We start from the raw sequence: 21,119 nt of genomic DNA, 5'->3' as shown, positions 1-21,119 counted from the left end.
TGTGTGTGTGTGTGTGTGTGTGTGTGTGTGTGTGTGTGTGTGTGTGTGTGTGTGTGTGTGTGTGTGTGTGTGTGTGTGTGTGACAAATGAGAAAACGAAACACTCATATAAACTGTTCATGTCGGTTTCTTCAGCCATCTGACTCTGCAGTCTATCTGTTCTATCTGCTGAGATTCTACCTTGCCGATTGGTGGGTTGTGGACAGGTATATTACAGGTCCATTTGGTGCCATTTATACACTCTCTGGGTTACATCAACACTCCGGATTTTAAAATGTGTAGACATGAATGACTCCCCCACGACATAAACATAAACACTGTTGTTAAGAAGATTCCCCAAACTCTACGTTTAGTATTATTGTTTCTGTTTTTTCCTCCAAAATGGACCCTTTGTTTTCACTTCAATGTGTGCTGAGTGCACAGCAGTTAATTGGCAATTTAGTTGCACCTGCTGTTGATTTGATTTCCAATCCCATGCACCTATAAAAGCAAATGTTTGGTCAGTGTGTCAGGTCTGGTGCAGAGAGCAGCCGCAGAGGCTGCAATGTGTGCGTCCATTATAAGTAAGTTTGTTTTGAGTTTGGATGTTTGATGTGCAGTATAACCGAATTATGTTTACTTTGTTTACATGTGGGTAACTTTTCTCCTTCTGTATTTTGTCTGATAAGAAATGGGATGTCGGACTTACGTATGCCTCCCCAGAAAACCACACACAACTAAACTGCATGTCCTTTAACCCCCTGCACAGTGTGAAAAATAAAAACAAACAAAAGGAAAGAAGTGCGTCCTAATTTGCGCACCACGGTGATCACAACTAACAACCAACACCTTCCACTATTGAACATTTTTTACAACTGTATAACTTTGTTTCCCCCATGAAATGGTGAGACTTTTGTCACAATGGTGCTAACTCGGAAACCACATGATAGGTCTATTTTATCAATAGTTTTCTATCAATAAAGTTGCCTTGGGTAACGCTTTGAAATTAAACGTCAAATTATGTAATGATGAATGAATGTCCATTATGACCAAATCTATATGAATTCACTATGAAACAACTAATCCTATTGTCAAGCTGTCACCTTTCACCTAGAAGTCAGGTCTTTCTGTGCACGTGTTTATCATATTTTAGCCTGCCTCTGTGTCAGTTTGGTTGAAATTTCTGCAGGGTCCCTCAGGCAGTGCCTGCAACTTTGTTTTGATGGCAACTAGTATATGTCAGCAATATTAGTAGGTTAATCTTGGATTGTTTACAGTTTTGATGCATGTCAAGATGAATTTGGTTGCCAGGGAAACGAAGCAAGGTGGCCACAGTTGACACTGACGTGAAGACGGAAGGCGTTTACTCACCCCATGTGTATAAGACTCTGTATCTCTGTATAAACTTAGAAGAATATATACTAAGAATATATCTGACGCTTTTAAGATCTCTTCTCTGGAATAAACCCAAATATTATTATAATAATACGTTTCCTCAGGTAATTAATTCACATCTGACCAATAGATTGGTATGTACTGGGGAACAATAAAGCTATCACCACATTTAGCCCATATAGTATCAAGGTTTGACATAACATTTGAATAACATTAAATACAATAAGTGCTCTAAACATTGAGATATTTTAATGATTTAATTTTGACATTAGCCAAAATCCACAGGGATACCAGAGCAAATTAAAACAGAAACACAAAACCAAGGAATAAAAAAAACATACATAGTGATTTTGACTTCACTCTTACAAATGGTAATGATTCAATCCCTGAGAGTATGACATCATGAAGCTGTTTCACTCATAGATATAGAAACAGGTTTCACTCACTGAACTTGTCCCAGCTGTACATGTCTCTATGCCTTTGAGCTTTGAGTCTTGTTGTTCATGTCTGTGGCCAGGGGCGCCATTTGGGGTCTCCGAGGACGGCAGTTGCCTTAGTTGCCCTACTGTTCAAGTTTAACCTCACATTCAGTTCTTTTATGCATATTTTCCCCTACTCAGAATGTTTTTTGCAGATTACTCTGATTTAAGATCTCAATCCATGCCTTGCCTATCCAGCTACATGTGCCACATATTATAGACATGCGTTTTCTTGTCTGCTACCATACATTTATTAGACACAAACACCCCCTGGGGCTTAAGTTATTTTTGCTACCCTCTATTTTTTCTGTTCTTGTATTTGTGGATTTCATCTACCTCCTGCTCTGCAAAGCACGTTTGAAGTTGTTTTTAAACATGTTTTAAATACATTTGACTTGATTTATTCATCCTGTCCCAGAGTCCCCTCCTGTGCATTCCTACCAGATGTATATCCTTGCCTTGTCTGTTCTATCAGTGCCTGTTGTGTATGGGAGTCATGTACTTCACTCTTGGTGCTAGTTTGTGAGTATGTCTGTTCCTGACATCTGTGTCTGATGAAAACAGATTTTGTAAGGCAGCCTCACGTACCGAAAATAGGCAATCTACAAGCTCACACGCCTTGTGAGCTTTTAGATTGGCTATTTCCGGTGCAAGACTCAATGCTCAATCAAGTACACATCAGGCTTTATCTGCTCTCTACCCATGTCTGTATTCTGGCAGTCCAAGTAAAGTGTAAAGTCCTGTGTTCTCTTTTCATCTGAGTTTGCCCTCCTGTGCTTTTCTGCACTTGGATGCTCTTCTCTTAGAAGTCTTGACAGCCTGCACAAATCTCATATTAAATGTCAACATAAAGTGCAATAAACCCTCTCAAAAGTATACATTAACAATGCTACAGGGTTGACCCTAAGCATTAGTGTCTAAATTTGCTCCATTCAAAAATCACTATATTCATTTTGGAAAAAGTGTGGCTACTTGAAAATATTTACTGTATATAAAAACACACACACAAAACTACCCTCAATAACAATTTGTAAACACAGCCTTAATATAGCTAATATTCCACAATGTGCATTACTTTAATGCTAGCAGCCATATTGGAAGATTTGGGTGTATCTTTTTCATGGCAGGTTTGTCTTTAAACTATGACCAGTTAATATTCCAATAAATACCATAACAGACAACCCCACCAGTCCATTACAAACCATCCACTTCAGTGGCTCGGGGACCCCTGGTACTACCTCTGTCTAATCAGAGCATCAGCTGAATGCAATCAACTACCTGGTAGAACAGAAAACCAGGAGGACCACGGAGCCCTGTGGATCAGGAGTGGGTAACCACTGACCTGAAGTAACACTACCTGCCACCTCCATGTCAGAGCTATTGAGAGAGAGTTACGACACTCCTGTAGACTTCCGTCGTAAACAAAGAATATTCATAACATTCAATAATTTATTGCCAAAAGCAAGTTGGTTCGGAATTAGTTTAGCTGTGCTCAGAGATAATAAAAAAAAACAGAAAAAGAAGAATTCACAAGTAAGGCTCACCATCGGGCGACCAACTCTTCAGTACCGTCTGCATGACAACTCTGCCCTCTTTGTGAATGGCAAAGTTGTAATTCTTAGGATTGTCCAGGGCCTCTTCGATGCGCTGATCCAAGTTCTCCAGGGTGATAAAGCTCTTAGCCTCCTCCTGCAACTGCTAGATTTCCCTTTCTTTTTCTTTCTGATGGAACCAATTATTGGTTGTATAATTTTTATTAATACATACGATACATGAACCATTTGAACGCGTCGCGGCTAGGTCAAAGAATGACGTAACTCTCTCTCTTTCAACGGCTCTGCTCGTAGTAAACCAGAAGGACCCCCCACGACATCCCGTCTCAGTTGAGCACCAGCCCCTCGCTGACGGGCATGTTGATGTGGGCAGTGAGCAGGGGCGCGCTCTTCCCCTCGCGCAGGACGAACACCTTGATGATGTCGGAGACGCCCTTGTCGCTGGTGCACTCCACGAAGGTCTGGATGGGGTAGACCAGCCCCGGCACCAGCAGCGGCACCTTGAAGCAGGGGTTCCGCATGCTGTACAGGCCCTCGTCGTACAGGAAGCTGACGGTGAGGTTGGTGACGGGCCGGCGCGCCGCCGTGTTCTGGACGTTCAGGGTGAGTTTGAAGGACGGGCCGAGGCCCTGCACCACGGCGTTCATCTTCAGCGGCTCGGACGGGCTGGCGGAGACGGGCGCCTGGCTGGATTCCAGCGCTTTGACGTAGGCCGTGGCGGCGGCCAGACGCATCCGGCTCAGGTCCATCTGAAAGGCGCGGTGCATGGCCACGCCGCTCTCGCGCTCCCTCAGCGTCTGGTCCACGTACAGCTTGGTCTTCTTGGGGACGTTGAGGCGGACCGACTGGGCGATGGGCGGCCCCGGGGTCCGGTCGCGGTCCTCGAACGTCGCCGTCCTCTTCAGGATCTTCACGATCAGCCCGCCCCCTTTGGTGGTCATGATCAGGGTGCCGTCCTCACGCCCGTAGCGGCCGAAGCGGATGCTGACGACCACGTCCGGCGTCTTGAAGGCACAGACCAGGTTCTTGTCACGGTAGAGGTGGACCTCGCAGTTGGCCAGGCCCACCAGGACAGCCTGGAAGCCCCTGGTGGGGATCTCCATGACAGCCATGGTGGTGACGGGGGCAGGGAGGCTGACTGTCCACAGCTTCTTCCCCTGGATCACAAAACAAGACAATCGCCCACTTTATGAATGACCAACAGCAAAAACTACAAAGTCAAATCGAAGGTCCTATCCATGCTGTTGTGATCGTAGTGGAGTAGATTAGGGGAGAACCAATATATTGGTCATTATTTGCTTTTTCTGATGACATCGGTATTGACAGTTATGCAGCTGAAGTGTGCTGATTTCTTTCATACGTATAATAAACAAAACAAAAAAATATATTATTGTGTTACATGAGCTGCCAGACTGGAAAAAAGTTCAGTTCATGTGTGTATTTTCTATTTACTTGTTTGCTTCTTCATTGTATAAAGTTAAATATTTAATATACTGAATATACTTATTCATTATTTTTGTATTATTGTATAATATAATATAATATAATTGTATTGTATTATAATTTATCTATTAAAAGGTTATTTGTGCTTGTTGGCACGCAACTAAGTATAACTCGATTTTGGGATAAATAAAATTCCTAAAACCCTAAAATGTCTTCATATTAATACACGCCTGTGTGTGTGTGTGTGTGTGTGTTTACCTTCTGTGTGAAGCCTTGCAGGCTCTCTTCAGTGAGTCCTACCACGACGTTCTTGCCGATCCTGACTAGGCCCACAGGGTGTGAAGGCAGCTCGATGCAGTATTTGGGTTTCAGCGAGTCCCTGCGTAAATATCACAGTTCTTATTAATACGAATAATAACACATTTGCACCTGCGCTTTTTCAAAAACACGTGTGAAGGCCCTCCCGCTCTGTGTGCCAGTGGTCTGTTCTGGTTTGTGTTGCAGGTATCTGGTAGCAGAGCTGGTAGATCCATCAGCTTTGATCTGAAGCACCTGGCCCAGTACTCTCAGGGCTTTCAAAGCAGTCCTTTTTCCCCTCTCTTTCATTTTCCACTTGCACGCACATTTTGGTTTGTTTGTCTTCTGGTTTGCAGCCGTCATCCAACAACATCATTTACACACACACCCACTCACCTGCTGCACTACTGGTTCTACAGACTAACACACTCCTTAATTATTTTCGTAACGTTGTCTTTATTTATATTTATAATAAAATAAAGTTTGTTTTTAAGTTATCCGTGTAGCCCTCTATTATTTTTTTGTCTGAACTCTTGAGTCAGGTTCATGACAAAACGGGGGCTCATCCTGTTACAGTTCAGTAAGAATTTGATTTATTTTTGGGGTTTTGTTTGGGTAAGCATTGAGTTGTTTACATTTTCTTCCTGTCTTAGGTTTTATTGGAGCCCTTAATTGATTTAGCCTATAGCCTTACCTGTTTGCTTAAGTTGAGGTTCATTTGTTTGTGCTGGGGGAGAGAGAGACATTGTTTGGTCTCCACCTTTTGCCAAATGCTCGGGGGTTGTGTTGGAACCAAGGGAGGTTGAGTGTAGTAGATAGGCTTGTGTGCAAATATATTTTTGGAGTGTTTCCCCTGCGGGGCATAGCAACGTTTCTCCTTTAGGTTTAGTTGGGCACCTTGGTCCTGTTGAAACGTGGGTGGAGCAGTTGTCTCAGGGGCACATCCATGGTCTTGGTGGGGTCGCTGTTTTAATTGTTGCTTTCTCTGCACCATGGGCTTTAGTGCATGAATACCCAAGTAGTAGTTTGTTATTGCTGAAAGTCGTTTTAAGCAATTTGTTTGCCTCTTGTTGCAGACTACTGTGTCAATCATATTCTGGATCTTTCAGCGGTAGTTCGATCAGTTTACATAATTGCATTTTGAAAACCACACATGATTGAGGAGTCCAACTTTATCTACTGGTCTTAAAAGCCGGCCCAGTGAGCCAGTGTGGAATTCTGGGATTTGGGGAAGTCCAAATGGTAATTTGTCAGTATGTGTGTTGTGAACGGTAATTTGTCTGTTGTGTGCGTTATGGGTTAATTTTAGATTGTCACTTGTCCATTGTTGTGTGTTGCCTTTTTGGTTGTTCCATCACTCGGCTAGGTCATGTTGAAATTAAATTAATTTGCCTACAGCTCGTCTCTTGATTTGATTTTGTTAAAAGATATATAAGTAAAATCACAAAAATATAAACCCAGGATAACACATTAAAGCATAATGAAACACTTGTTTCCAATGTGGTCCTGCCTCTTGACTTTGGGGCAGTCTGTGCTGCTGTGGTCCCTAGCATGAGAGTTGGCCTGTGGGTATGGTTAAGCCCTATTTTGTACTATTTTAACGCGTCACTTGTAGAACATCTTTTGACGATTTTCACCTATGACATGCCCAACGTGGTTGAAAGGGGGCGCGCTGTTAGCGGCTCACGGTGCGCAACATCGGTGCGTTAATATGAGTTGTTTTTACCTGCGCAGGATGTAGATGTTGCCGTTTCGACAGGCCACTGTGATGCGGAATTCCACGTCAAACTGTCCCGTCACGTCCAGCATGGTGGGAGCACTGGGCAACGCCATCTAAAACAGTCCAGGAACACATGTCAATGTGGCAGCATTTCCTATAGGGGTGCAACAGTTAATCGAACTAATTCATTTAATCGATTAACATTTTATAAAAATACTTAGAAAAAAACATTTATAAAATATTTTATTTTAATAAAATATTGAAAGATTGAAAAAAATCTCTTCATTTTTTTCATTTAGAAAAACAACAGCAAAAATAGCTAAAATTGCAGCTCTACAAGCTGCGAGCTTGTGTTCTTGCTTGCTATTTCTGCCGGATGTACCCCCTAAAATAGGGGTGCTAGGAGTTCAAGTGGTTAAGAAAAAGAGCTTGTGGTTGCCTTGCAGAGGATGGTGAAGGCCTCGGGGTCCAGGATGTAGACCTCGTTGTTCTCTGAACCGATCACCAGACAGCTGACTCCGTCCTCATCCGTCGTGCTCTTCTTCAGCGTCCCAATGCAGGTTATCACCGTCTGAAAGGACACAAAGCAGCTTATGAGTTCCACTTCACAGCTTTAAAATGCACACAGATGTTGATAATAGATGTTTATAACCTATGGGACAGGGGTCTTCAATGTTTTTCAGGCCAAAGACCCCTTAGCTGAGAGAGAGACGAAGCAGGGACCCCCACTACATTGTATAATATTGTGTTTTTAAACCTTTTCATAGATTTTACAGTTTCACAGACTTGTTTGACAGCACTATCATCAGTGTTGTGGAAATGAGTGTTTTTATTTGTTTGATCTTTTCTACTAATATGTTGGATTTGTGCTCATGTGAATGTTCAGACATTTAACCGCTTAAACCCTCAATACTCTTTTTTCCCTCTACACCAAACCTCTTTGCTGAGAAGAATAGTAACTCAGTCTGAGGACCCCCTAGGAGTCCCGGACCCCCTGAAGACCCATGACCTAGGAGTATGAACCTTTCCACCCATCCAAATGGGTGCGGACCCTGTGTTTTGGGGAATGGCTGGTCTATCAGTCACCTGTCTCCTGATTGGCTGTTGTTTGTGCAGACTGACGAATTCCTCCATCTCCTGCAGCTCCAGGCCCAGGAACCTGAGAGAACGCACAGAGAGCGGCACGTCCGCCTTGCTCCTCACCCCCTCCAACATCTCCTTCATGGTCGCCGGGTCGATCCCCTCGTCCCGCGCCTGCTGCCACACGTCCTGGTTGGGGGTGACAAAAAAAAGGTTTTTTATTGTGAGCTTGTAGATCGGCTATTTTCAGCAAAGATATTTAATGTAGAGCGAATAGAACAGAAAGTTCACTAGTTAAGTTCTTAGTGATGAGATATGACAGTGGTCTTTGACGCCATTTGGACGCCAGACCCCCATTTGAAACGATTTTGTGCCAGGGAAAGATAAGAGAAGATCTGTCGACATTGGTTGAGATTTAACGATGCGACGCGTGGTGAGCTTGTAGTCTGGCTATTTTCGAATGGGTGAAAAATGTATTAGAGCTTAAGCGTTTCTCATTTTGCTTGGGGGACCCTCTGGATTGGAACCCCCTCAAAGGAACCCTGGGCTCCACTTTAAGAACCTAGTTTTCTGTCTCCTTCCAGGCTGTTATTAACTGCATTCACCCTCCCTGGTTAAACCGAATGATAAGAACATGTGACTTCCTGGTGCGATAGAAAACCAGCAATAGGCAACAGCACTGATTCTCAACACGGGGTCTGGGGACCACTAGGGGTCCTTGAGAGGTGTTCCCCACTGATAGTTAGGAACCAAATGGACCCTTACTGGTCTATAACGCAGAGAGTGTACGAATGGAACCAAATGGACACATCATTTGTACTCTCTCTCAAAGTTAAATTAACACTGGGAATCTCTGACAGTGAAGATTGGGGTCGGAGGGATAAACGACCATATCAATGGTTGTCCGTGGCCTAATGTATCTCAAAATGGGGGTCCTTGAGATTCAAAAGTTAGAGAATCACTGGACTAAATCCCCCCCAGCCCACCCACCTGCTCCACTGCGTTGACCTCCAGACTGGGCAGGGTGAACTTGAAGTACGGCCGGAGGTTTTTGTAGACGTAGATGAAGGGGCCGGACGCCACGGCGATGGCGGGGATGCGGGGCTCATGCAGGTCCATGAGGAAGGACACCAGGCCGGTGGGCAGGTCCAGCAGCGTGTTCTCATTCATCAGCGCCGTGCCCCGGTACACCTGGAGGACGGGTGCAACGGTTAATCCAAACTTATCAGTTTAATCTGATTATTAAAAAACAACAGTGATCATTTAATAAAGTAATCAATTTATAATCGACCCCTATTTTGGCCATGTCATTATACGTGAAAAGTTCCCCAAAATTTTCAAAAAAAGATTGAAAAAAGCTCAGCTTGTAAGCTATATTTTCACTATTTTTGGATGTCAACGAAGAAGTATACTATCAAATAACACTTAAGTGGTTAATCGATACATTGATATATAATTATTCTTTTTTAAATATTTTTTTTTATTAAACACGCTTCTCGATTATTCAATTAATCAAAAAAGTAATCGATAGAAAGCTGAGAAAATAATCGATAGTTAGTTGCAGCTCTAACCTTGAGCTTCATGTGATAGGTTACAGTCCCCAGGTCTCCTATCACCAGTTTGTTCTCTCCGTCTCCGTTGAGGTCGGCGAGGTCCATGCATGATGAGAAGGTGTACAGGTTGGCCACCGGGTCGTAATGGGCGTCCAGCCATTTACTGGCGTCCGTGCTCATCTCTGAACCTGAGGACATTATGTTGGAGAGCTGCAACAGATGCACATACAAAAATAAACGCATTAGGAATATATGTTTGTAGGTGAATATTGAATAAGGCATTTGTTCTCAAAGTGGGGTCTGAGGACACAATTACTTATAGCTTCAAGGGGTCTCAGATTGATAGTTAACAACCAAATGGACCATTTTCAAGCTTTTACTTCTACTCCACTCCATCTCAGAGGCGAATATTGTACTTTTACTCCACTACAATTATTTGAAAACTTTAGTTACTAGTTACTTTGTATATTTTTAGATTATTATTACAGAACATACATTAACCACTTCAGCCCTATTTACACTTTGGCTATTTGACGCATTGTGAGCTTGTAGATCTGCTATTTTCAATAGATTTGTATACATTAGAAAACTTGTGAAATGGGACATTATGCATAATGAGTGCTTTCTACTTTTGTACTTTAAGTCGATTTTGAAACCAATACTGTTGTACATTTACTCAAGTAAATGTTTAATTCCGGACTTTTGCTTGTAACAGAGTATTTCTACATTGCAGTATTGATACTTTTACTTAAGTAAAACGTTTGGGTACTTTTTCCACCACTGCATGAAGGCTACCATATTAGCTACACAAGAAGACATAACAACCTTGAACAAACTACATTTTCGAGCCCCTGGCTGGGAAAAAGCAGCTGCTAAATATAGCAGTAATGTTGTTATGACCACTTGAATCCCACCAATAATATGTGTATGTATAATCAATTAAACACGATCAGGAATAGGTTTGTTTTTCATAATGATAGAATAAACATCGGAATAAACTTCCGCACCGTTGTCAAGGAAACGGGGTTGTTGGCGTCGTCGTTGGAACGGAGTCCTCTGTTGTTTTTCCTAGATTAGATGAGAGAATCTATAGCGATGTGTTTGAAAACGTTAAATAAGGTTTGTATGGCGCATTATGTTTAAAGAACAACCATTCGGTGTCTCTTAAGGCTCCGATCTCATCGTAATGTTGTTGTAATCCTTCAAATCGGCTTTATCCCCATCTTCGTTTCCTTCCTCTACTCTGTCGCCACCTGATGACGTGGATTTACCTCTTCTTGTAGTTTACAGGCATGACATCAAACAGCCTCCACCTAATGCATTCCTATGGAACAACAAATGCATTCTATTCAACAATATTCCATTAGTTCTTAACCCTGAAAGTCAGCTGCTCTTATATTTTCAAACGAAAGGCTACACTGTAGAATCCTCAGTATTCATTTGTATGGTCCTGTTCACCATGCAAAACCCATGTTGCTATGGTGATGCAGTCATATTGAGTGAATTATATAAGCTCTGTCTGTCTGTCTGTCTGTCTGTCTGACTGAGAGTCTCGAGTTCTTGAAGCGATGAAGCAAATAATACATGTATGAGGAATACACAATTCGAAGGTGATGTTACCACACCACCTGCTGGCTTTTACTGGAATACAATTTATTTAAAAAAAAGAACTAGAGCTTGCTATGGCGTTGTCCTTCAACACAGAATGCCACATATTGTCCTTATTCGGTAAATATAGGCTACACAATATCATTTTGCTACATGATTCATTTCATTTACAATGATAATAATACAGGAAAAGTACTGCAACTGATCATTATTATCAGAATTTACTTTATTGTCACATCACTGGATTACAGGTGTAAAAGAGTGGGTTAAATGATTAGTAATGATCCGGTAGTTGATCCAGTTGTTTATAAAAGCAGGTGCATAAAAATGCAGTTCCATGTGCATGGTTAAAGTGACATGGATAAATATATGAAACACAGAGCATTGGGTATGAACTCAACTCACAGTTCCATGTGCATTAAATGGCAATGCAACATGGTGACAGGGCTCAGCGCTGGTCTGATGTTTGACTGTTCACAAGTCTTCTGCTAATAATGACAAAATAATATTAATTATGATATTTGTTCAAGGACTTCATTTTCAGTGTAGGTCACATTTTTCAAGTGTTAAACATAATCCACGTTTAATTGGTTATCTGATGAAGAAATGTCACATTTGTAAAGGTCACAGTAAGAACGATCACATTTAAGTCTGTAAGCAGATCAATTATATTGATACTCATTACTTAGAGAAGGGTTCACGCTGCTCCTTCTTCTGACAGCTGGCAGGTGGTTCTTCTCGCTCCATCACCACAAACTTCAACATCCTCTCTATCATCTCCCCCTCTCTCTTCTTCCACTCCTCCTCTCTCTCTTTGCACTCTCTCTTCCTCTCTTCCACCTCTCTCCTCAATTCCCCCTCTCTCCTCCTGCGTTCTTCATCCAGGCTGTTCCATTCTTCATCTGTTAAGGTTTTCTTTCCTTTCAGTTGTTGAAACAGGGTCATCTGTCTTGTCTCATGTCCCATCTTTAAGTGTCCCGTGTCACTGACAGACTTGTCTTCTCTTGAGTCTAAAGGTCCAAAGTGTCCTCTGTTCCTCGTCACCATGTCTTCTATTTTCTCCATCAGCTCTGTTACTTCTGAAATGTCCCCCTTGATGAACTGGAGAACATGGTATCTGTAGCCACATTTCTCCAGGAGCCACCTCAGAGGTTCTCCTTCAGACTCGATGTATTCCTCAATGCATCTTGCTTCCAACCAGTCTCCCCATGTGAACAGAACCAGAGCGTGTCTCCAGACCCTGTCCCCCAGCAGCTCCATGTGTTCCTCCATGGATCTCCTCTCAGCTTCAGAGAACCTGGACTTGACAGAAACAGCCAACAGGACAGCGTGGGGTCCAGGAGAACACAGAGTCACACCGCGTAGAAGGACGTCTTTCATCTTCTGTGATGGAGGTGTAGTCGACCAGTCTGGACAGTTCACCACACTCACATTTCTTGCAGCAACTCGTTTCTGTTGTCTGACACATTCTGTCAGTTTAGACTGGGTTTTAAACTCCTGGAATATGAGGTTTACTGTATGTTAGTCACAATAATCAAACACCTTGATTCTATTCTGTTCTCAATGAACAGTTCTCTAGTTTATTATTCTCTATCACTTTGTCTAACTAAAAGTGCACAGTAATACTACAAAAGTGAAATAAAACAGTAATCAACTATGGAACGACCTAAATTATGTGAAGATGTTTAATAATCACATCCAGCATAAACCATATGGAAGTAAAACATCACAACGTTTGTAAATACATACAGGATATAACATGACCGACAAACTATAGACTGAACAAAGTGAACACATCAACTAAACAGGCTTGTACAATCACAGCCATGGATGGGTGTACCAATGTGCAAGCACAGTCAGTAGTTTATTGTCTATGCACATTGATATACTGAAATCTATTAGCCGAGAATCCAGACTGACTTCATCTTACGGATTTTTACACTCCACTTCTTGTCAGTGAAGAAATCCAAAAGGTGAACGCATCAAGTCAGTCTGGATTCCAGGCTATAAATCTATCTCACCCATTACTCGTTTGATTAGCCGCAGTTGTGTTGCTTACATCACACTGTACTATAAGGTCAGCCTTATACCATGGTTTACCCTGCTGTAGTTCTTAACCTAAACTGGAAAACAAATGACAAACTCAGGCAAGGTTTCCAACCCTCTTAATTCATCATTCTATCTGATGCCATCAGGCAAGATACTCCCACTTGAGAGGAAGAATCGTTCAAGAGGTAATTTGTGTCCTCTGCTGTGGAACATCATATAATACCCCCCCCCCCTTTATGAATAATACATGTATTTATTTATTATCATATTATCAAATTCCTAAAATATTACTCACCTTGAATATAGTTTCTGTAAACACAGTCTCCTTCAGTATGTGATCTCCAGCACAGCTCCTCATGGACTGCTCTCCACCAACCAACATCACCCTAACATCTGGTAGACTGTGATGTTCTCCTGACAGACCAAAACTCAACATTAGTTCACTAAACATTATTTAGGGCCTAGATTCAGAGATGGACTTGTTTGTATTATTACAAACAATTCTGCCTCCCTCTAATCTACAAGTGATGTATTATTCTTAATGTTAGTATTAGTATTTATTGTTATTATTATTATTATTAGTAGTAGTAGTAGGAGTAGGAGTAGGAGGAGGAGTACTTTACCAAACGAGATAGACAGACAGACAGACAGACAGACAGACAGACAGACATATTTTTACCCTCAAACAGCGCTTTCAGAGCAGATCTTTGTCTGTGTGTCCTGGTCATGAATGTCTTGACATGTTCCTCTATGTCCATCTTCCTCGCAAATATCTTCTCACAAACATCTCCATCATCTTCATAGTGTCCACCCCTGTTTCCCGCCACCACCGCCTCTATCTTCTTCAACAGCTCTGTGACCTGAGTGTCATCTGTCTTCTTATGGTTGAAGACATGATATCGGTTGCCACATTTGTCAACAAGCCAGCGGAGGTCTTCCCCTTCAGCCTCAATGTGCTGCTCAATGCTTGTGTCTCCCAGCAAGTCTCCATAGGTGAACAGTACTAAAGCGTGGCTCCAGACTCCCTGTTTCAGAAGTGTCATGTGTTCCTCTAACGCTACTTTATGTGCTTTTGTGAATGCTTCATCAACAGGAACTATCAGAAGAACAGCGTGTGGTCCAGGAGGACAGAGCCACACACTGCTCTGAATCTCCAGTTTGTCCATCTCTGAGGTGTCCTGTAGTGGACTGTTGTACCACCAGCCTGATGGGTTCACCAGTGTCACATGTCTCCCTGCTACATCACCACGTATTACCTCACAGTGCCCTGATCTCTGGCTAGTTTTTAATACTCTTGTTCCCAGAATGGTGTTAACTGCTGAGCTCTCCCCAGACCAACGCCTTCCCAACAACAGAATCCTGAGGTCAGTCAGTCCTGTTAGAGAAAACATAGTATAATTAACTTGTACCGTTTTTTGTTTAAGGAACAAAGCCACAATCTCCAGGTTAATATATGCTATGCTCTTAATATATAATAATCAAAATGATCCAAGTTTAATTAACATTAAATAGTATTTATTGACAAAGTAAAAGGAAAAAATACACTACCAATATCTTTCGCAAGTCTAGTTGCTTGCTTCTGGGTGTCTGTACTCCTTTGTTCTGCTTTTCTTCTGATAGTTCTCTCGATCTCCTTCAGTTCCTCTGAGATGTGTGTTTCTGTCTCATAGTGACAGCTATTACTAGTCACCATCTGCTCTATCTTCTCCAGCAACTCTGTAACCTGACTTCCATCTCCTCTGTCAGCAATGTTAAGAACATGGAAGCGGTCTTCACATTTCTTAGTAAGATATCCTAATGCACTGTCAGAACTAATGAGATCTCTCACAGGTATCATTGTGTTCTTATTGGCTACAGTGAACACCACAATAGTGTGTCTCCACACTTGGTCGGTGAGAAGACTCACATGCTCCTCTACGGACATCCCTGTTCCTACATATGTGTTGTCAAATGGCATCACTAGGAGAAAGACATGGGGTCCTGGAAGACACAGATTCACACTCTGTTGGATTTCTAACTGAGTCAGTTTTGGGGTCAGATCTAGAGGATGAGTGGTCATCCATCCTGGAGTGTCAACTACAGTGACCTGTCTCCCAGACACTTTCTCTTGTCTCATGACACTCTTAGCTGATCTTCTGTTTGTTTCAAAAACATCGCTGCCCAGGATGATGTTTCCTACTGAACTCTTTCCACTAGGCTCACGCCCATGTCTTGCCCCGATCAGAACAATTCTCAGCCCGGTCGGGTCGCTGTTCTTCCCTGTTTGGAAAAAAACAAAAAAAACAGGATGTGGTGTGAGTGATGGCTGATTTAAGCAGTCACACCTGGCCTGAATCCAAACTAGTTGGAATCAGAGCTGGCTGGTTGTGACTGCTGTGCATAGATGTAACTGATGCACACACAGGATAAATCAGTCATCCCGGCACACATTTAGGAGAGTAATGTAATATTCATAAAGATCACAGATGGGACAAAACCAGTAGCAGTTTGCTGTTTTTTTATGTTTTGATAGAACTCACCTCTGGTGGAAGCTGAGGTTCCACTGGACATCCTGTTGTTGTTGTTGTTGTTGTTGTTGTTGTTGATGACATCCAGATGGATCTCTTGTTTGAACCGTAAAACAGTAAAAAAAAGTCTTAATAATATTGCTATATATGCGCAAACAGTATATCTGGACAGCTACATTTGACACATAAAACATTAAGTGTATACATATCATCTAGTTTAAAGTCCAATTGACATATTTTTTAGACTTTTTTAGACTAGACCTATCATGAGGATCTTTCCTATCCTCATGTCTATGATAGACAATTTCTGGAAAGAATTAAGGAAACTAAGCTATACCTTCATCGGCACATTCTGTTATATTTGTTTTCAATTTGGACTCTCAATTTATGACATTTGTAGAAAGCTCCATTATCCTCTTACAGTACATCTAACTAAATAAAGGAGAGTAATTATACATTTATATATATGTATTTAATGACTATGATGAATCATGAGCATAGCCAGCCATGCTCACTTCTACTGCAAATCACCAAACTATTTACCTTTGTTCACTGAAGACTTTTAACCAATGTTGTAGCTATTGTTTTGATTGTTTTAATTTGATGCGTTAACTTGGCAGCAGTTGAAAATCATGGGAGCAGCAAGCTTAACAGGATCTGGTTGGATAATATGGCAGTTTATTTATTTTAGTTAGTTAGTTAGTTAGTTGATGGGCCCTTTGCAAAATGGTTCATACAGTACATGTTCAGAACAGGTAAACATATAAAGCCTGTTTTAAGGGGAGGGAGTGTAAATTCCTACTGCAAAGGAGAGCTCTAATTACTGGTTTGCAGTCGAGGAATGAAGCCAAACTCTATCCGTGTTTGGCTTCGTGTTTAGCAAGATTTTAGACACAGCCTTATGTCACAATCTGCTGAGATTGTTGGCAACCTTTTATTCATGTCATCAACAAAGATATGCAGTACATGCACATGTGCATGTGTATGCGCATGTTTCTTTCAATATAGGTGCATCTCCGTGTCTATGCATGTACCTGTCTATCTATATGTGCATATATCTCTGTGTCTATGCATGTGCACGTTTCTATGTGCATGTACTCTGTATGTGCATGTTTCTATCTATGTCCATTGTCCATGTATAACTGTCTATTTATGTACACGTTTCTGTCTATTGTAACGCCCTGCAAAGCCTAAGCCAGATATGCCACAGTATTCTGGCTATATTCGATAGTTTCGTCAAAGACTTAGCCCTTCCCAAAGCATAATGGGACCATGCTTAAACAGAAATACCGCAGGTCGAGTGTAACTGTGAAACTATAAGTATTCCTGTATAGGCAAACACCACAGTACATGCTCATATTCTATTAAGTACATTGTCAGAAACAGCAAGTCGTTGATACGAGGAAGCTATGGTGTAGGCCGTTCTGATGCATTCCTGTCTGATGCAATCATGTCTGGCGGACCTCGAGCCCGCTCATCATCAAGACAAGATGTGGGTCAGATCCACACCCATGAATGAATACCTAGTCTCCTCTCTGTGTCTATGTATGTGCACTTTTCTGTCTATGTACATAACTGCCGTTTCATGCTCACTTCTACAGCAAATCACCAAACTATTTACCTTTGTTCACTGAAGACTTTTAACCAAATGTTTACTGAAGAATGACCAGTGTGCGTCAATCATTCAATGTCAGTTATCCAATCAGTTATGGCAGCTTATGAGATTGTGGCTGTATTTGTTTGTATTAACTGATTGATTGTTTTAATTTGATGAGTTAACTTGGCAGCAGTGAAAATCATGGGAGCAATATAATAAGCTTAGCTGGAGTGGAGAAGACAATGGACGTTTTTGGTGTTGTTGCTGCTGATGCTTTTACACTTACTCAAGTCATTTATGATTAAAGTTGCATCTACCCATGAAGTCATAGCTTTCTAGCTTGCTTGACATAACATTGTCGCATATAAAAAATGATCATATCTGGGCATATCACTTGACAAAACTCACTCAGTCATAATAGTCATATAGTCTTAGTCTTAAAACATATTTAAGATCTTTCAAAAATGAAGTTCATACCTTTAAGGCATTTTTTAAATAAATACGAAGACAGAAATTATAAGATGGTTGTTTATAGTCAGTCCTCCTTAGGCTCAGAGTGTATTACGAAATTACTAAATAGCTATGGCAACATTAAAACTGGTATGTGTGTGAGGTAATCTGACATCTAACTAGGTGAAAGGTTGAAAGTGTCCTTCCAACTTCCCTTTCTTCGCCATAGCTGCACAATAGTTGCTTATGAGACAAATACATGTTTTTCCTTTCAACGTAACACAAATTCTTTCCATTCTACATGGACTTTGTATGTCTTTTGTCTCTTTCTGAACTAATTCTCAATAGCCTATAATAATGATCTCCTAATGGTTTAGAAGGTCTATATAGCCCAGTTTGGGATTCGCCACACTGCTGCTCCCATTAGACTGAGGTCCAAGTCTCAAAAGCAAAATCTTCTTTTTATGTGAAAACCTCTCACTCTACTTGTCAATGTGTGTTTTCTGTTCCTGTGTCTAGATGTGAGGGCCGCATAGCGACCCGAACCTCCAATGCTTATTGCCTACGCACATGACGCACCATAATTCATTAAATATTTCAAGCAGATATTGCCTAGTCTAATTGGTGCCTCATGTACGTTAGTACTTCTTCATCCTCAATATAAACAACTCATTTGTGATTATTAGCCTATGGTGATTGGTGTACGGCTTGGATCATTTTGATTTGTACTTTGATGTAATTTGATTTTTTTATTGCATAATTGAAAGACTAGTAACTTTTCTCTGCTTACCTGCCTACAAGGTGTGAATAACAGTCTGGATAAGCTTCAGTCCTCCAGTGTCGATACACCCTGAGATCTGATTCCTGTAAACCAACAAGAAACTCTAATCATTAACCCAATAAGCCTAAGGAAGGATCAAAAGTCCACAAACTTTAATTTATATCCCAGTATTATAACTGACCCTGACCAAATTGCACACACTACTGTATATAGGCCCATATATAGTAGGCTATGTCAGTATTATAATTCATTACTGTTTTATCGATATTGTAACATTATCACTGTTCCCAGCAGTTATAAACTCACATGGTTCTCAAACGGTGTGCTGACACACACTGGTGTGCAAAATGACTGGTGTGCCCTGGAATTTTGTGATTACCCAAAAGTCTGCATATACAGTAGTTTGTTTGGGTGCCATTCTACATGGACATTGTACAGTATGTATGTCTAGCCTATAATAATGATCTCCTAATGTTGTTTTATAGCCTACTCATAGTGTGTAGGTGTCTGTTGACAGTGATACTTTTCCAGTTGAAAGTATGCCATACACCCTCTACACTAATACAAAAATAACATCTCAATTTGTAGTTTAGAAGGCTTTTTCCAGTATAATAATTATGTTTGGGACTCACCACAATGCTGGTCCGATTAGACAGTTAATTTCATTTCCTGATGATTTTTACGTGACAACCTCTCTCACTCTAGTCTGTGTTTTCTGTTCCTGTGTCGGAGGCAGTCCTTGGCATAAGTGTCAGGTGGATGAGTCACACTTTTTATATATGCCGGTCTCTCTCTCTCTCTCTCTCTCTCTCTCTCTCTCTCTCTCTCTCTCTCTCTCTCTCTCTCTCTCTCTCTTTCCAGATATCAGTGTTTTGTTGTATTTACCTAATGTTGTTGCTATATTGTGCTATTTAATTTAATTTACATAAATCAGTTTGGAGTGCAGTTATTTTAAAACAAATTTGAAGGCATGGGTTGGCACACAAGAACAGATCCCACTACGTACATTACTGAATGCATGGTTGTTTTTCTTTTAGGGACATCATCCAATATACGCTCTATTTAAGACACTTTCTGACAAACCACAAATCATTTGACTACTAGAGCTTTCCAGCAGAAAAATAAATAAGGAACTGAAATCTCAGCCATATGTATTGGTGTACCATACAATACATAGGTCTAAGTCCATGACTACACCAATGTTTTTGACTTGGCAAGAGGTTTTTAACATTACCGATTGGAGTTGGGCGCTGACTTTTTGATCTGTTTTCCTTGGCTCCATAAACTATTATTTCAGTTTTGCCTTTGTTTTGTTAAATTATGGCACCTCCAATTGTTGATTTGTTCAATGCATTTACTCAGTGTTTGTTTTGGACCATAGTCCTCTAGTGATAATGGTTATGCATATAAAACCCAAACCATTTGACTAAACATTTCCAGCAGACAGGGAACTGAGACAAATAAATAAACTTAGGAACAGAAATTTCAACAATGCTTTCTATACAAAAAGATCAAATCAAGCTCAATCATCAGGATTTTAAGTCCCATACATATTTGTATTTTTGTATTATTGTTTGCACTTTTTTCATAATTTATATATTTTTCATTCATATTAAAGTATTGACTCATTCTCTTTGCATTATTTAATTAGCGATCTATAAGATGAAAAGGCAGTGGCTAAATAGATCTCATGCCCAAAATGAGACTACTGGTATAGACACTATGGCACATTACGAGTCCATTAGTTTACATTTACGGCTAGTCATTTGTGTTTCTGGTCAAATTATTGACCAGTTATTTTGTTTGTCCGTGACAAAAATTAAATATTGATAAAAATGCCCATCACAAGCTGGCATGGTGATGACCACTGGGCCTATGCTTTTGATTCAACTTACTGGATGGGCCCTTTGCAAAGAATGTCATATTGTACAGTACAAGTCAGAAGAGGCAAACATATAAAGCCTGTTCTAAGGGGAATGAGTGTACATTCCTACTGCAAAGGAGAGAGCTTTATTTAGTTGGTTTGCAGTAGAGGAAGGAAGCCAAGATCCAAGAAGTTTTTATTTGTCACTGACTTATACACAGGTACAAGCAGCGAAATGTTGTTGGGACAGATTGCGCTACTGTACTGTATTTAGCAAAACATATATTAAAACGAGAAAAGAAAAGAAAATGGCATAGAATGATTTTATTTTAGACACAGCCTTACGCCACGATCTGCTGAGATTGTTAGTAACATTGCATTCATGTTTTTTTAGACAATTATCTACAAAGATATAGGCTACAGTACTGTATATCTTTGTCTATGTACTGGATGTGCATGTACTGTATGTGCATGCATGTACGTATGTCTGTTTCTATGTATGTGCATGTATCTTTGTGTCGATGCATGTGCCTGTCGATCTATGTGCATAGTATATCTCTGTCTATGCATGTGCACGTTTCTATGTGCAGCATGTACTCTGTATGTGCACGTTTCTATATGTAACTGTCTATTTATGTGCATGTTTCTGTCTATGTGCATACAGTATTGTAGATGTGCACATTTCGGTACATGATGTATTTCTGTGTCTATGTGCATGTTTTAACTACGTCTGTGTGGTGGCTCTCGTCACTTCCTGTGATACAG

The 21,119-nt window shown here is 40.9% G+C and overlaps 2 protein-coding genes across 2 annotated transcripts; both read right to left on the bottom strand.

Moving 5' to 3' along the window:
* Positions 1-3,397: 3,397 nt before the first annotated feature.
* On the bottom strand, positions 3,398-10,860 carry bbs1 (Bardet-Biedl syndrome 1). Its single transcript, XM_084078453.1, has 8 exons — positions 10,506-10,860; positions 9,517-9,708; positions 8,936-9,136; positions 7,952-8,134; positions 7,305-7,436; positions 6,872-6,978; positions 5,107-5,227; positions 3,398-4,562 (listed from the first exon to the last, which is right to left on the bottom strand). Exons 2-8 carry the CDS (start codon positions 9,694-9,696, stop codon positions 3,732-3,734), a joined length of 1,755 nt encoding a protein of 584 aa, XP_083934579.1. The 5' UTR covers positions 9,697-9,708; positions 10,506-10,860; the 3' UTR covers positions 3,398-3,731.
* A 390-nt stretch (positions 10,861-11,250) lies between these two features.
* LOC311060393 (GTPase IMAP family member 8-like) lies at positions 11,251-19,229 on the bottom strand. Its single transcript, XM_084078565.1, has 7 exons — positions 19,123-19,229; positions 18,500-18,573; positions 15,675-15,758; positions 14,704-15,414; positions 13,835-14,530; positions 13,451-13,569; positions 11,251-12,603 (listed from the first exon to the last, which is right to left on the bottom strand). The coding sequence occupies exons 3-7, from the start codon at positions 15,703-15,705 to the stop codon at positions 11,788-11,790; spliced, it is 2,373 nt and encodes a 790-aa protein (XP_083934691.1). The 5' UTR covers positions 15,706-15,758; positions 18,500-18,573; positions 19,123-19,229; the 3' UTR covers positions 11,251-11,787.
* Between the last annotated feature and the right edge of the window lie 1,890 nt (positions 19,230-21,119).

The sequence above is a fragment of the Gymnoscopelus microlampas genome, assembly GCF_963454915.1.
Source record: "Gymnoscopelus microlampas genome assembly, chromosome: 14".
Classification (NCBI taxonomy): domain Eukaryota; kingdom Metazoa; phylum Chordata; class Actinopteri; order Myctophiformes; family Myctophidae; genus Gymnoscopelus; species Gymnoscopelus microlampas.
This window is presented reverse-complemented; position numbering and strand designations above follow the sequence as displayed.